The 17817-nt window shown below is 39.3% G+C and overlaps 1 protein-coding gene across 1 annotated transcript in view; it reads left to right on the forward strand.

Annotated features, from left to right (window-relative positions):
- The window catches only part of pigk (phosphatidylinositol glycan anchor biosynthesis, class K), a 30413-nt gene that overhangs the window by 9754 nt on the left and 2842 nt on the right, over nucleotides 1–17817 (forward strand). The window contains exon 10 of the mRNA XM_080033681.1: nucleotides 7564–7639. Coding sequence (XP_079889807.1) covers nucleotides 7564–7639 — 76 coding nt within the window. The remainder of the gene's footprint in view (nucleotides 1–7563; nucleotides 7640–17817) is intronic.

A 17817-nucleotide genomic window follows, 5' to 3' on the forward strand; every position in this document is an offset into this window, starting at 1 on the left:
AAGCCTGTAATATTAAAGACCTGAAGGCCATCTGGAATAATCTTTGAAAAAGGCTGGACAAGTCAGTTCCTACATTCAAAATACTTTTCTTTAAAATAGGTTTTGATTTTCTCTTGACACTATCTAATACTATTTTTAAAGCCCAAATACATGACATTCTATATTGTGAATGAACTAAAAAACATTTATTCAAATGATAAGGCTCTGCATAACATTAAGCCTGGGGGGAAATTAGTGTTAGCTGAATTTTGAGATGGATTACAGAAAACTTGGATTCATTTGAGGTCAGCTTTTGTTTGTTTGAATTGAACTGCTGTTTTTTATGTTCGGTTGTCCAACTAAGTAAACTTCGATTTTCTATTTAGGACATCTGTCATTAGTGCTATTGATTTCTCTTTTAATGTTGAGTGGCCTCTTTCTGGGAGAGTAAACCACACAATGACTCTTGCCTCGACTACCCCGTCAGTGATTTAAGACCTGATTGTGTGGCTGACAATTGACCTGATTGTCTGAGGTAATAATGGAGCTCAATCAGATCTATTTATGATCACTAGCAGCACTGAATGATCCATTTCACTGCAAATTGAAGATCTTTATTAGGCATTTTCATTGTCTGGCTTCAGGCTGTAATTTTAGTTCACGGGTAACATTGAGTGAGTGACTGTGTTTCTGATTGGTTATCTATGGCGCCACTGTGTGGGGATTGGTGAAAAAAAAAATGCATCCAAGCCTATTTTTTTAAAATGTTTTACTTAATTTAGAAAACAATAGCTTTATTGAACAAGTTACATGTACAGACAAACAAGGCACTTTTTAATTATATAGTCAATTCAATTTGCAGTCACAGACCTCACCCAAGCCAAATTCAGTACATTCCTTCAATACATCAGACACATCCTGTGATGAATACAACTGGCCACTAGATGGCTGCAGAGAGCTATCAAACTCTTTAACACGCCATCTGCCCAGCATCACTATTGTATCATGCGCCCGGTCACATATTGTTTGCTTTCTCATATTAACCAGATTACAGACGCACTAATCCTTTAATAAGCACAATCATTGGGAGTTTCTGTAAACACACAACTAATGCACCAAAATACAAACAGTCCCTAGGTTTATTGACTCTTTAGGCTGTGAGTAAAACATGGAAATTTAAACTTTACTAACGATTTATGCCGCACGCACGCATGCAGGCACACACACACACGCACGCACGCACACACACACACGCACGCACACACACACACACACACACACACGCACGCACCCACTCTATTAATTTCATTAAGAATGGATTTAATTGAACCACTGGGAGGTATTATAGTCAAATAATCTACTGCTGTTGGTTGCTAATTAGTGATTAGGGGCCATTGCCATCCCGATTTTAGTTGTCGCTGTTTTGGCCTGGGGCTAGTTAGACATTGCACACCACCTCTAACTTTTACTTTATTATTGGTTAGGGCGAGTGCATAAGCTTTTCTGATCCCCAATGCAACACAGAAACACACACAGCCACTCAGAAGCACACCCCCAGTGTTTTTTTGCACGGGCTGTTGCCCTTATTCAGACCTAGAAAAAGACGTTTTATCTCCAATTCTGATGTAAGAAAGCAGCAATCCCCTGATTCATTTGATGTTTAATGGAGCTAAGTTTACAGAGCACTAACAAGGCTTCCTCAACACTTTTAGGAATGATAGAAAACGCTATTTTTAAAAGTTCAAAGACATTAGGGAGGCTAACGACACTTCCCTACATTTTGTACGTCACATAACACTGTGTTCGGTGTGTTGTTCGATTAAGTTGCTGGATGAGACGGATATTACCCGGAGATGAGTGTGATAAAATATTTACCATGCTTCTCAGAGGTCTGGATGGTATTTTAGCCACAGGCAAACAGAGAGGGAGGTTTGATATTTTAGGGTATTCTTTCAACACTGCCCGTCAAATAATGTGATTTAATGTTATTATCTATATCGTATTAAGAATCTATGAACTGGTGTTTTTAATTTTATAGTGTTGCAAGGTGTACTCATGTTGTTGTCAACAAGCTGGCATCTATACGGTTATAAAAAAGGATTGACTTCTTCAGTTGTTACACTGTGCTGAAACTGCAAAGCTGATGAAACTCGGATTCAAAAAGTTGAGCTCTGTGTGCACAAACTCCAAACAAAAACAAGTGTCTCTCCGGACTTATTAGTATGGCAAAGACCTGTGGATATACAGTGAGTAATTGGGGCTGTGAGTATACAGGGATTAATTAATATTTGATGATGGATTAATCCTGCCAATCATTTTCCAAGTCAAAAATGCCAAACATATTTGCTTGTTGCAGCTTCTCAAACTCGAAGATTGACAGTCTTTCTTTGTCATATATCAAGAATAAACGGAGTGCCTTTGGGTGTTAGACTGTTTGCTTGAACAAAACATGCTACTTTAATTTGTCACCTTTAGGCTCCAATTATAATTGGTGTTTTATAATTGGTGTTTTTCCATTTTTCTTTCTTTCCCCCAATCAGTTAATTGGGTAAATAATTGGCAAATTATCAGGGAATGAAAATACTTCATTGCAGCCCTTGTTACAGTAATAATCTCACGTCGCTTTAAATAGAGAAATCTCATAGGACTTGGTCTCCTGTGGGCTGAATACACACTGAGTTTGGTTAAACACTGAGAATAAAAACAGGGTGTTTATGAGACCTCTGTCCGTTCTCCACTGTTAGGGGCACAGGTGCAGTGTGTAAAGGGAATTGGCATATTTTTTCAGAACAGATATGGCAGAAATTGAATATAATGTTTAATAAGTATGTTTTGATAAAAAAAAAAAAAAAAGTTGTTTTATCACCTTAGAATGAGCATTTTATATCTACATTGGAAGGGAGGCACTGTGTTGAACTGCCATTTTAGAAGTAGAACTTGAGAAAAGTTAAGACTTCAGGCAGTGTTGGATGATGCCATCTTTAGTAACTAGCTTCATGTCCTTGAAGGCCACCATAGCTTCTGTACATTCTCCCAATGGAAGGGATAAGCAAGGGAGTATAGCGACAGAAGGCTTTCCACACTGGATGACTCCAAAACACTCCAACATTACACACTGTATCTTTATAGATAATAGGGTTTTATAATATCTGAAAATGGGTTGTAGTGAGCTCTTTGTTTTCTCACAGGGAAAAGATCACGGATAGGTCTATTAAAGGAAGCCGCTCTTATACAGTATGTAGTGCTACTTTAATCCACTTTAGTCAGCCCGTTGGACCACTCAGCAAGGTGGAGGAGGATATTAAGTGGAGATGGGTACATATGTGTATCTGACTTGCTTTGTCCCTCTCTCATTCACTCTCCTACTCACTTCTGAATGGCAGCCTCAGAACAGGCTCTTCCATTAAGTGAATTGCCCTTGATGGAGAGGACCTGTTAATGGACCCCCTCAATCCTCTTCATTATACATAGGCTTAACAGTGTGGTGGTAATGGTGTTATGAAGTTACTATTTACTGACTTGCAGCCATAGGTGCTTGTTGATTTAGACATGTACTTCCTGTGGGTTTAAAAGGCTCCCAGGATAAAAAGCTGAATTCATATCCCATTGTGTTGTAAAGTAAAATGTAATCTAATGAGTGACCGTTAGTGCTGGAAAGAGATTACAAAATCTCGGTTGGTTATGGTTGGTTCTCTCTGTGACATTTCTTTCTCAGAGCGAGCACATAAATAACAAAATTAATAGCGTAATACGTTGTCGATAATGTAACAGTTACTACAATTACTATTATTAGTTACGCTAACTTTTTTAACACACACACACGCGCGCACACATGCATGCACGCACGCACACATGCACGCGCGCACACATGCACACACTCATTGGTGTATGAAGACTTTGAAAGTTATTACATTATGTTCATCGCATTTTGTTACATAATCGACTAGTTATTACATTATGAGTTTTATAAAAAAAAATTATTACATTATCTGTTGTTGTTACATTCTGGGCTCTTACAAGGCTCAGCAGGAGATAGTCTCCCCCCCCCCCCCCCCTGCCAGCCCTGACGCACAGACACTTAGAGAAGAGACAGAAGGGAGAGAGAGAAAAATCCAGAAGGAAAGGGGTAGGAGAGCAAAAAACACTGAGCAAAAATAACTCCCGACAGAGAGAAAAAGCCAAAGAGGTCGCTTGCTTCACACTGCAGGTGGTTGGAGGAGAGCCATGTGGGTTCACAGAGGGGAAGATATATGGACTCACTCTGTCAGCAGCTGCCTGACATGAACTGGGTTTGATTAGCCAGAGAGACAGACTCCAGCACTCCACCACACTGACCTTTCAGCTCAGACTTTTCCTCCAGACTTTTTATCAGACTGTGAAGTTGGACACAAACAACTCCTTTGGAAAAGAAGAAATACATGGATTTCAAAGCAGAGCGGGGCATGTTGTGGCGTCTTGATGCATCTGTTAGGTGAAATGCCATTTTGATCAATTCCATGCTTCCATATGTTTTTGCTTTATGTATTTCTACTGAGGCTTCGCTATTGTTCACAAAGTTGACACGGTTGGATGCTTAAGTTTTAAAGCATCCATAAAAAAAACATAAAAATGCAAATCATTTTTTTTTATAAAAAACATAACTAGAAGCCGCTCTAGACTGATTCTCAAAGTTATCGTTGACCTAAATTAAACCTAAAAAAAAATAAGCATTGTGTTGTAAAGCAAAATAAAACTGTAGTAAATGTTGTATTTGTTTGAGGATCTTACTGTTTTCAGATGCAGAATTGCTGCTCTAGTGTGTATTTACAACAGGACGGTGTGTGTGGGAATGACTCACAATACACTACAGTGCCCATGTGTGTTTCATTAATGCTTTTTTAATGTATGTATCGTGTATGGACAGCACTGAGAGCAGTAGAGCCCTGTAACTAGAAAGCTAGAATAGCCGTTTTGTATCTGAAAGGTCAGAGACTCAATACATCTTGTCCCACATTATTAACTAATGTCTATCCATCAACTGCCACACCGTAACCTTTTCCAGTGTCCTTGAGCGACACACTGAACCTCAACTTACTCCATTAATATCATTTGCTGTAGCCAAGAGCGTTAGCCCAGTGCTTTAATGTAAATTTAATTTATTCTTAACTCAGAATACATATGTTTTTATGGTCATTTTTGAATGAATGAAAGCCGAGAAATGTCCATATTTTTCTTTGAAAACTAAGTGGAAGTGTCTCCTTCCATCACGGTTAGTCATATTGGCCTTGGACACAAGGATACAGATTCTGGCTTTAATAGCTTTCTCTGAAATGATGCCTCTGCAGTTAGGTAAACACATACTCTGAATGTCTATTTTAAAGCAGGTACAAAAGTAATCAATGTACAATCTTTCAACATCCTGTCTGTATGATAGGTACGGAAGAGTATTAGGGCCTAGGGACATAAAAAAAAAAATCAGGAGGCATTTTTTTTTCTTTGTGCAGAAAGAGAGTCGAAATGTTGAGATTAAACTTGATAGTTGCAAACAGCGGTAAAGAATAAACAATTCTTTTTTCGAACTTCCAGGGTCAATAACCTCCAGTCACATACTGTACCTACTTCTATACTCTAGTATTGTGGATAAGTTGTATAACACTTTAGCATGTCAGCATCGGTTCGGGCTGAAGACTTGGAGGTGGGAAAAAAGGTACCTGCACTGTCGAGTTTCATTGCTATTGATGTAGGTAGAAAGTTTTGAAAAGAAATAAGGTTACCAAAAAAGACAATAGAATTAGAATTATGGTTTTATTGCATTGATTTGAATACTTTTTGTCCCTCCATTGTGAGTCCAACAAGGTTACAGGATTGCAATGCTAAATCGGATGAGAACCGAGACTGTCTATCGTAACCAGGTGTATACATTCATCATAGCCACCCACTGTTGACAGCACAGACTGACTTGGTTAATCTTCATTAGACCATACATGTTCATTTGAGACAGGTTGCAGTCTAGAGTACCTGCCATTGAGTGCCAGTATCTGTGCACGAATTGAGGAAAGGGATGGGATGATATAAGATTGTTATCCTGATTGCTGATTAAAATAAATAGTAAATTGTGTTGAATTTCATTTACTTTTCGTGGATATTTTCACGAGTGACATGAAAAAGCTGATGTTCTTGGTGTGAAGAGCTGATGCTGCTGTGTAGCATCCACAAGAAACATGATGTCTTTTGGTTGTTTACCTGTTCGACAAATACATTTCGCTCACTCTAACTTTCATTGATTGCGTCATCGATGTTCAAGCTGCTTTAGGAAAAACTAACGAAAATTCAGATTGTACAGTGGGTGGTGAAGGGGGGCTGTCGAGTTGTTAACCCTCTGAGGTCTAGGGGTATTTTCTCCGATTTTACATACTTCTATAAATACCTATTTCAAATGTGCAAGAAGATAAATTATACCAAAGTGTTTAATATGGAAATGTTCAGAACACATTAGGCCTTTGTTTTCTGATGTCTACTTATGTCCTAGACCATTGTGTATATAAATAATTGGCTTAAATGCTGAAAAATTAATTGCGATTTTTGAAAAACCTGGAAATGTGTGTAAAAGAAGAACCTTTAGTCATCCAGTTGAGTTGCTTTGGCTCTTGAAATTGCTTCCCCTAAGCCTTAGCTTCAAAAATGCAGTGGCAATTTTCCAAAACACAGTAGGGGAGTGCACAAAACATGATTAATATAAAATTTGGTCCAGACAATTTTTGGTAGAAATGTTGTCTCTACTTTCAAAAAAACATTAGGAAATTAGACTGAATGAAGACTTTGAACCACATATAATGATTCATGGGATGTATACTAATAAAAGAGGAAGCATCACAAAACATTTTTCAAACAAACCATTAATTAAATATAAAAACAATAATAACAAACTACTTTCACACTATGTATATACTCTATGTACTATTTACAAGCTAAGTGGTAGCTGGGGAGCTTCTGGGTCTTGCTTCTCACGGTGTTTTCTAAGCCTGTAAGGGACTGACAGTATCACAAGAACATTCCCTGGAAACAGGGGAGTCTCTAGTTTGAGATGATGTTTTCATTTTATTTTTCAGCCATATCTTCAGGGAGATATTAATAAAGATATGCGCGCACGCAGACCTCAGAGGGTAAAAAACGGGTGCCGATTTCAGTCATAGTAACACTTTAAAATTATATTTATTTATTGTTGTTATGTAGTTATATACACACACATTCTTTACAATCACATCTATTACTGTCAAGATGATTTTGACTCTTTATTTTTCCACATGATGTTTTTTTCTTCTTCTTTTATCCAGTGGTAGAAATGGGGTCATTTGCATCAATTTGCCGTGCATATCATTGACTGGGCTCTGAAATGATATGTCAATCACACACACCTCAGCTACTCGCCCCCTGCTAACAGAAACACTGGAGTCTGTCCCTCTTACTGACAGCCCTTTTTTTCTTTATCACTGAGTAATGGCAATGGCGTCACACATAACAAAGGCCCAGTGTTTCCAAAGTGCAATTTACTTACTTCAGGTAAATGCCAAATGCGCTCTGTTTTGTGTGTGTTGTGTCTTTCAGTGCTGTGAATGAAGAGCTGCAAAGAGAGAGGTACTCCTATGTGGACCAGCTGCCAGTGTCTGAGATCATCCATCAGGTAAGATGCATTGAAAAACACCGGGGTCAGTTTGGGGGAAACTCAAAACCACATTATAAGCCCTATGTTGAAATAATCCACATTCAATCTGAACACTTTTTATGTTCTATGGGTTTTTGAGTCGGTAGTCTTTTATTGCTCGTTTTTTAATTTGGACACGTAGCAAAAAAAGTTATGTACAACATCCGCCAACAGATTCTTTGTGTTGTTTCCATGGTGACACAACTGTATGTGTGAAATGGAAGTGCCTTATGGTCTGGGTGCGAAGGGGCCACCGTGAAATCCAGAAGCATGGATAGGCAGGGTTGTGGCAAAGAAATTGTGCATTCACCTCATTCCCAAATGGATTGGGGCTTTCAGCCGAGTCGACCTTCACAAATGAACACCTATTTCCTCCTTATTGCACCTTTAGAGCATGTGCACTGCATTCAAAATAGGTGAGCTTGGCCACTGTGGCCAATCTTGTGCGATTTTCCATTATGAGCCTGTTCAAAATTGTGCCTCAGAAAAGCGAGTAATCTTTGCCACAGGCAAGAGCTGACATTAGTGTTGCTTACATTTGGGATTACAAATGTAAGCATTGGGTGTACTATGCAAGCAGTATTTGGGACACATTAAGGCGAGACACTACGTATAGGTGAATAGGGTAAAGATAAGATATTTTATTTTAAAGATCTCATCAATCAACTCAGGGCTAGACAAGCAAGCATCAAATTATGGAACCGTAAAAAAATAAATAACAATCTGTTATTTTTTGACTATAGTTCTGTTTGAAATGCTCCTGGTATCCTCCACTGTGTTGCTGGATAAAAACTATTGTTGTTCAGATCCAGCTGAGCCAAGCAAAAATAAAAGAATATAAACAATCCTCGGGTCCCCCTGCTGACTGACATCGACTCACAGTTGGTCAGTTGGTCCATAGAAATGAGCCTGACCACTGACCCGCGCCCTGTCAGACGCTTATTGAGTTTGGTGAGGGTGAATAGGAGGGGTCTCCACACACAGCTGGTTCACTGATTGCTTGAGGACTGCCTCAAAAACCTGGAAAACACAGGCAGGTTTAGTTTCAGATCTGCTGCCCGCTGGTCATATAAGAATACCATTGACTACATTAATTCCAATACACAATTGCAAAAGAGCAATTGAAAGCTTGCACGCTCGCTCACACAAACACATTAAAGGTGGAGTCAGCGATTCTGACTCGTTGCCAAAATCACTTTTAGTCAAATTCACTGCTTTTCTCCTCACAATTCGCTACCTGTCTGTACTGTGTGTTCACACACATCCTAAGCTCTGTAAATGGGCATGTTGCTAGCTATGGTGGGTGGCTCCTTTTGTTAACACACCCTTTTCGTACGTACTCTACAGATAATTAACTCTGCTTCTTTCCCGCAGCACACACACAATATGTATAGGTGGCTGATCTTGAGGAGATATTCACTGATTTGAACAAAAAGTGATTTTGACAACAAGCATTCTCCAGAATTGTTTATTCCACATTTAAACCTCCACTGTCTTCTTCTCTGCTTCATATCTTGGCTCATTCTCTCTTTTGTCTCTTTTTAACCCTGTCTATTAGTACTTATACTTCTCTTGCAGTCTGTCTTGTTTTTCTGCCTCCCCTCCCTAGCTCACTCTTTTTTTAAATGCACCCACACGTACAACACGCAAACACACTCGTCAACCCCGTGACCCCTTCCAGAGATTTCGATTATCGGCTAGCTCTCCTGCTGGGGTTGAAGATGGGAGTCCTGACAGACTGAGTCATCTCTCTCCCCCCTCACGGTAATCCATCTGCACTGCAGCAGAATGACCAATGTCCATAAAGCCTATTGACAGCTCTCCTGCTTTTGATTAGCTGTCACACCCCATGTGCAGCAATCTCTGAGATATCTTTGTTTTTGTGCCGATACGTCCGCGCCATTTTGTTGTCACTGATCAGATGCACTTATCCATAGAATTATATTTGATTGAACTCAATTAATTTCTGTTTTATTTAAAGAGACTAGACTACGAGGAACTTTTAAATGTTTATCAAACAGTAACATTTTTAATCAGATGATTTTAAATGACCTCTAACGGTAAACGAGACCATGGGCGAAAAATATGCTATTTTTGCTCTGGTCCAAATCCTCACCAACTCAGACAAAACGATTTTTGACCATCGTCATATATTATCATTATTAATCTGACATAGCAGAAATGAGCAGAAAATGAGGCATAGCACAAGGAAAGATTACAATGAGTGAAAAGACAAGCAGCAGCAGTTGTTGAAACCAATAAAAGCAGTGGCAAGATTTACAAACATACATAAAGGTTGACATTGCAACTAACAGAATACTGTACAACCATAATATGTAGTTTTAGTGCTGACACGTATACAGTATGTATTGACCATCCTTTGTTTGAACAGCTTAGTAAAAGACTTTAAACTAAGTTTGAGTTTCTCGAAAAGGGCTGTATACAGTAAATACAATATATTATTAATATTATAAGATGTGATGTCTAAAATATTCACATATTAACTTTTTCCACCAAACAAAATCAAATCTTCTCAGTGAGTTGATCTTCTAAGAAAAACATTTTTTCCATTTGCCAGTAGACCAGAGCGACGGCATGTAAATAGAAAAGTCATCAGGATGAGTGACAGTGGATACACAAGGCTGTGCTATATGGCATCTGTACACAAACCTTCCCCTCATTGTGAATGTGGAAGTGTGTGTGTGAGCAGTTGATTAATGCCTTGTCAGCGCTGGCGGTTGTCTCGCTATAGTGGTGACAGGGTGAGTCCCCCCTTCTCTCGCCAGCCTCACACTTCTCATCGCCCGGCCGACGCATAATCACAATATGTTCAGCTCTGGAATCGACTAGAAGGAGCTCTATTTTTTTTACTTGTGTATTTTACTTTATTTTTTTACCACCTCGCTGCTGTGGGTTTTGGGTCCCTGCGCGTCAAATTGTTATTTGTTCTTTTGCCAGCTTGACGCCACACCATATGGCTCCAGAGAAATGAAAATGGAAATAACAGAAAATGAATGCTGCTGTGCCTCCTCTCCTCCCCATCCCTCACTCACTCAGCCAACATTGACACTTTGCTAAAGTGGATGTTGAGGTTGCGTGGATCACAGGCCAAACCCCACTCCCTTTAATCAAACATCAATTACTATTTGCATTTTCTGCATTGCTTCAGCTCGGTAATTACAAATAATATCATCTAGAAATCAACATGTGCTTCACCAGAGAGAAAAATGCACCTGCTACATCTGACTCTCCCGGCTTAAAGGTGCAGTCAGCGATTCTGGAGAATGCTTGTTTTCACAATCACATTTTATCAAAATCAGTGAATGTCTTTATAAATTGCTACCTGTCCGTACTCTAATCTGGTGTTAATACACAGCCTAGGCACTGTAAACTGGTATGTATTCAAATGGAATGTAAACACAGGGGGCCCACCGTAGTTAGCAACATGCCTATTTACAGAGCCTAGGCTGCGTATTAACACTGCTTAGGTTTTCAACGCATACACAACAGTACACACAGGTAGTACTTTGTGAAGAGATATTCACTGATTTTGATTAAAAGTTATTTAAACAACAAGCATTTTCCAGAATCTCTGACTCCACCTTTAAGTGTCCTGGTAACACTGTTCTATCATCCAGCTCCGCACAACATGGATTTGCTGGCGGTTTGACCTTGGAGTGCTAGTGTTTGGCAGCGCGTTTTCAGACCTCCCTGAACAGCCATTAGCATCCTGCGCGGCCATATTAATTAGCTACAATCAATCAGATGGTGGGTAGAGCCGTTAATTGATTTTACTTGTGAATTGAATACACAACACAAAGCTTGGGTAAATGAAGGCTGGCTGCTTGAGTCCTTGTCCTTGGCAGAGGGATGGGAATGAGTTGGAAGTGAATGTCGGCAAACATCTTTTCTGTCTCTCTCTGTCTCTCTCTTGTTTCCATTTGAAATAGTTTGTGAACTAGTTCCTTCACCTTCCTCACGTCTGTTGAAGAAGCTGCACTCTTTTCACTTTGATTTTTATTTCTTTGGAAAGTCTAATAACCTTCTTACAAACTTGACTGAAATAAGACTTGGTTTTGTAGCCAAAGCTTTTCAAATTTGATACTCCAAGTTGTAATGAAATTTGTATCACTTAATCCTTTAAGCATAAAAATTAACAAGTAATTTATCAAGAAAACTGCCAAACATTCACTGGCTCCAGCCTGAAAAAGTGAGGATTTTCCGATTTCCTAAAAAATAAGAAAATGAAAGATGTCAATGTTTCCTTTAAATGAATAGATTTTTAACAGTAAACTAACTGCATTATATTAAGAACACAGATTTCAATATAATGTTTCATACCTACGACCGAATCACAGCCCTGCTGATATAGAGCGACAACATTGCTCCCTCTCATGTGATATTGCTTAAGGACAGCACCACCTCTAACTACGACCTTAATAACAAGCGTATAGCTGGATAAAAACCTGTGGCTTGTTGCACTGGATTACATTAGCTTGTATAGGTGGAGCGAGAAGAATGATCAACAAATGATACAAAAGACACACCTATTTGATAGTGAGAATAATCGTTAGTTGACTATATGTATCACTTGGTAATAATGTGCAGTTTCTCTGACATTATGTTGCAGACTTCTCTTCCTCCGTCTCTCTGCCTCTTGACATATGCTCCCCTCTCTCTGCCGGCTGTGCTGACGCCGCTTCCTGTCACACTCCATCAATCTCCCTTTGCTCTTCCTTAACCAAGGGGATTGCACACACACACACACACACACACACACACACACACACACACACACACACACACACACACACACACACACACACTCTCACACTCACACTTGCTTATAAACACACACTCACACTCACATGTAGAGACACGCACACACACACACACACACACACACACTCACACTCACATATAAACTCACACTCACATATAGAGACACACACACACACTCTCACACACTCACACTCGCAAATAAACACACACTCACACTCACATATAGAGACACACACACACACACACACACACACACACACACACACACACACACACACCTCTGTCTGCCATAGTTACGAAGGTCAACTGCCCCCATGGCCTCACGCTCCCAGTCGTATCTTATGAACATCACCGGCCGGGCTCTGACTCGTCCTCTGAGATTTTGAACTCAGCTGCTAACCTTGTCTCTTTGCCGACCACTTTGCCACTCTGTCACTTTGTCACTATCTGAAAATGTCCCTATACGCGGATAAAAATGCATTAAATATGCGATTTTTGTCTGAAATGTCAGATCAGTATTCATCGGATTATGTCAACGTCACGATGGGACCGATCACTGTCTTCATAGCTCTGTGTCCGTCTGACTAGAAAACATAGAGGTCGACTACTCAAGCATTCTGGCAAATTTGTCTGGGAATTGGGGAGATGTCTCTTTTTCAGCTAAACTATAACAGACAGGTCCAAATCGACCGGTGTTCAACACTTGCGGTGTCAAAAGAGCATCAAAAGTTGCAACCATGGCTGAAAAAATGTGCTTGTTGCATTTAACATGATTTTGCCAATCATCGCAGGATACAGGACTGTTTAAATTAATATCAAGGACTATTACACAGAGGGTCTGTTGAGTTGGTCCAGTGTAGTTTTAAACTAACCAAAAGGAAGTTGTTGAGATAATAAATTATTTAAAGGAAACACTCTAAGCTCTGAGAAAGCCTGGGGTAATTGTGGCTAACAGTCATGTTTTTTCAGTCACGTGCTGCTGACAACATAATCCAAAAACACTTCAACTTTTTTAACTGGTTCAGTTCAACTCTGGAAACATCTACTCAGAACACATTTTTTCCTATTTGGATTTTGCAGTTTACCTCACAGTCATGGAGACAATTAATGTATTGTCTCCATGGTAACTGATAGCAGTGTTTACGTTCTGATTTATACTATTATAAACAGTTGTGGCCTACAGTGTTTTCATATCTGAAAAGCCGTCGAACTGATTGACCTCAACTCAACTCTTAAACCTGCAGTAACTGATATTTCAATTTCACTTTTCAAATCCAGCCATTCCGGAGCAACTTTATTATTCTTTTAGAGTCGTATTTGTGATCACCTGAAGAAATCCAATATGCACTCTCTCTTTTTTTTTGGTGAAATGGGGCAGAGAAAGGAGTGACATGCAGAGAACGACCGCAGGCGGGAATCGAACCCGGGTCTGCTGCTGGGCCCGGCCCGGGGGGGGGGGGGACGCGTTACCAACTGATCTAAGGGCGCCCCCTTGCACTCTCTTTAAGTGTACACTGTTCACCTGATTGTCCATTATCTCCACTGTTAACAGCTTGGAGAAAGACTAATGTGAGAGGAGAAAATGAACCAAAACAATAAAGTTATGACTCATTAAGCTGAAACTTGCTACACAAGCTCCATCAAAGCAATGGAAGCTTCTGATTCAGTTGATCATTTAATGTGGGTTCATGACTATGAGCGAGCCCTTTTAATTTGATTTTTTTTTAGTTTAAACAAACCAATTATAGCTGCTTCAAGTAGTTTTTCTGAGTATTCATGAATAAATAATCAAAAGGTAATTAAAAGTAAGAAGAAAAAAACTCAGTAGGGCTAGTCTCTAAGGCCGATGATTCAAATCTTTAGTTGAAAAGCCCCTTAAGTGGACTCGCTGCTGAATCATTGTACACATGGCAACACAAGATAAAAGCACAGTGGTCTATAAACTTTTATAAGCTGCGTTTTGTCTCAAAATGACCTAACTACAAAAGTAAGCGTGGTGGAAACTGAGGGCAACGTGACCCGTTCCTGTTTGCTGCTCCGACACTCTCAGCCAAGGTGCTGAATGCTAACAAAGTCCGACAAACTATTTTTAAACCAAATGCTGATACAACCACCTCTGCTCCCACCCTGTGTGACTGACTATTTTGCTCACAGGGCCGTCAGCAGTCTGAGATATATTAAAACAATGAGCTATGATTATTGTAGATGTGGTACTTGTGGTTTATGTTTAGCCATAAAGAAAACACACACACACACACACACACACACACACATGTGTATTGGCCTTTTGTGTCAACTCGGATTTCCAAAATCAGGTACAATCCTGGTCCTAAGACACAATTTATTACGAGTTTAAAAATTCTAATAGTAATTTAATTTGATTTAGTGGCAATGTGTTGGTGTTGTTGGAGCAGATTTGGTTGAAAGTGGACTTAACTAACTTAACTTAACAATACTCCCATTGACTCCCGCCCATTTCAAACCAACAAGAACAGCCGACAAAGAAAATATGTGAATCTTCTCTAATAACCCAAAATGTTCCAACTGATGCAGAACGTCGTTTGTTCATTATGGCTCCCATCATTACTGTGGAAATAGATTTGCTGGGCCTTTGACACAGGGATTTTTTTAGGACTAAACGCCCACTTTGACGTCTGCTTTTTTCACGTCAGACAAAGGAAACTAGAATCATCTGTCTTCTGAGATGTTTACTTTATTTTCTCTCAAAAATATGCCTTTGGATTAGACGCTGAAAACATTCTTTTATAGTTGGAGCGTCATTGTCGCTAGCACTTACTGGCTGTCTGCTCAAGTTCAGGTTCAATTCGAAATGTATTTACATAGCACATCTAAAAACAACCATAGTTGACCAAAGTGCTTTATAGCTCAAAAACAAATGTATAAAACACAAACAGGCATACAAAACAAACAACAGTTGAAAGAGGCCAAGGTGTGTAAAACAAAGCCAACTCATATGCACTTGAAAGTTTCATCAATCCTGGCAGTTCTTATATAAAACGATAATCTATTCCAAAGATTTGGAGCAATCACTTCAAACCAGGACTATTTGATTAGACAACCTGAGGTGCTTTGACTGGCGTGTGAACTGTGAATATGTAAAAGGTCCGATAAATAAGAAAGTGCCGAGCCACCAACCCATTCCAAACCTTCAAAACCAGCAATAAAATCTGAAAATCAATCCCAAAGCGGACAAGGAGCCAGTGGCTGTCTGTTGAAGCACTGAGCTCTTTTCCACCACATAACCTACAGCGTGGTTTCTGTCAGACACTATCTACTGTAGATTTAGTGCATATGGGGAAAGGTGCCTGTGACCGACTGGAGCATTGGCCCATTTCCCAACGTGATTGATGGGCTACAGATACTCTGTAAGCTTCAGACTTTTCTTCTATTGCCGGACATTGTCTTCCAGTAAAAAAAATTAAATAATTATAAGCAGGAAATACAAGCTAATATCTGCAGTTTTAAATGAAAAAGCCTTTGCATTGAACATCCAGTGTTGACTCTGTCCAGCACAATTCCTAGCCTAAGGCTCAAGGCTGCAAATGTCCTGCCGTCTCTTTTCTTTAGCATTCTGGGTGGCAGTGGAGCTCTATTGATTTGACTTGATTGAGCTGTTAAATAAATTTGGAGTCAGACGTAATCCAATTTTGCTGCTGTCCTCAGTCTTTTCTACGGTAGAAATTGGCAGCGCCGTCACATAACCTGGGAGTTTGGATTGAAAGGGAGCCTTGGAAACGACAGTATGCTGCACACAGAGGCATGAGAACACAATGGAAGATTATTTGGGCCACGGGAAAGAAAAAAATGAGAGGAGGACGTTTTTATTGTTGTAATTATGCACTTTGATAGATAACTCATAAGTCAACCTTTTATTAAAACGCAAACAATGCATCTTTGCTACAACCTCACTTTTACCAAAAAGAGACGTCCTCTAAGCTTGCCTTCTAACTGCACTGGATAAGAGTGAAGGTATTGAATATTTTTCTCTTTACGGTGTTGCGCTTATTAGACGGTCCCTGCGCTCTCATTTCACAGCCTGCTGCACATAGAGAACAATGTTATTGACATTTTAACTATATGCTCGAAATTGCATATCAACTTTATTCTCAACATTTAAAAAAAAAAATATGAAAAACTTCCTCCTCATTTTCTCTTCTGTAGCCTTAATACTCTTTCATAGCACACAGCCACAAGCAGGTCCTGAAATGAGCATTTCGCCCTCACTTACTGAGAACTGTTAAACCAATAAGAAATTACAATAATGTTCACCAGCCGACCTAATTTATAATCATTATTCCTCGAAACGTGTGATCAAGCCTGTTCTAAATGCTGTTTTCATGAATAAAATCAGGTGCAGTGTGTTACATTTAGACTCACTGTTTTATGCAGTGGCTCAGGTTCATCATCACCACGTCTCCAAAGGCTGATAAGTTAATAGATGACGCTGCTGTCTTTGTGTGGCAGAGGCTTTGTATTCAGCCATTGAGAAGTATGTTTGAGACAGAGCCATTGTTTTGCTTTGATGAGACATTTATCAGGGAGAGAGAAAATGAATCGAACTGCAGGTGTTTCGGTGTCAGCCAGTGTTGTGGATTTTTTAGCGGCCAAAGACACATTTTAAATGGCATTTGGCTCTTGGTGGATGTTAAATTCATAACACTGCACATATTTATGTCGCTCTATAGTAATGTGCCAGCCACTTATTTGTACTGCAAAGAGGTCCGCTGTACATAATGCCAATTCAGCAGTTTTATTAAAAAAGAGCAATTCAGCAAAATATTAAATGGCCACTTAAGCTGTACAGATCAATTTGAGGTTTCAACACTGTAATGCCACGAGTCATTAGGATTATAGTGTGAGCTTTATTATATCAGTTATATTATAGGGCTGATAGCATCAAAACAGAGCCTCTAAATCCTTACGTCTTCTTCCAGCTTTTTTATTGATGTCCTGAAACTGTAATGATGTTTGAAATACATAATACTTGGGTTCTTTCAGCTTAGTTACATTTTTTCTTTTTCTTGCAACTACACATGAGGAAGAAAAGCTTACTTACAGATTCAGGCATCTGGCTTAAAAAGTTACATGGCTAACTTCTAACTTCTTAGCTGTTGGCAAACATGTTAACTTAAAACATACATTTTTAGTATTTATTAAAAAAAAAATCCATGTCAGCACTTGACAAGAAACCTCTGATTGTCTAGTTGACGGTATTATTTGATTTGAGTTATATTTTCCCCCTTGAGAATATGATCCAGAAAATTGCTCCACTATTTCAACCAGCTAGTCACCAACTGCATATTTGGTGCTATGGAGGTATTTTATAGCAGGATTATCAGATCTTTTATGGGGTT

The sequence above is a fragment of the Ammodytes marinus genome (genome assembly GCF_949987685.1).
Source record: "Ammodytes marinus genome assembly, chromosome: 9".
Taxonomy (NCBI): domain Eukaryota; kingdom Metazoa; phylum Chordata; class Actinopteri; order Uranoscopiformes; family Ammodytidae; genus Ammodytes; species Ammodytes marinus.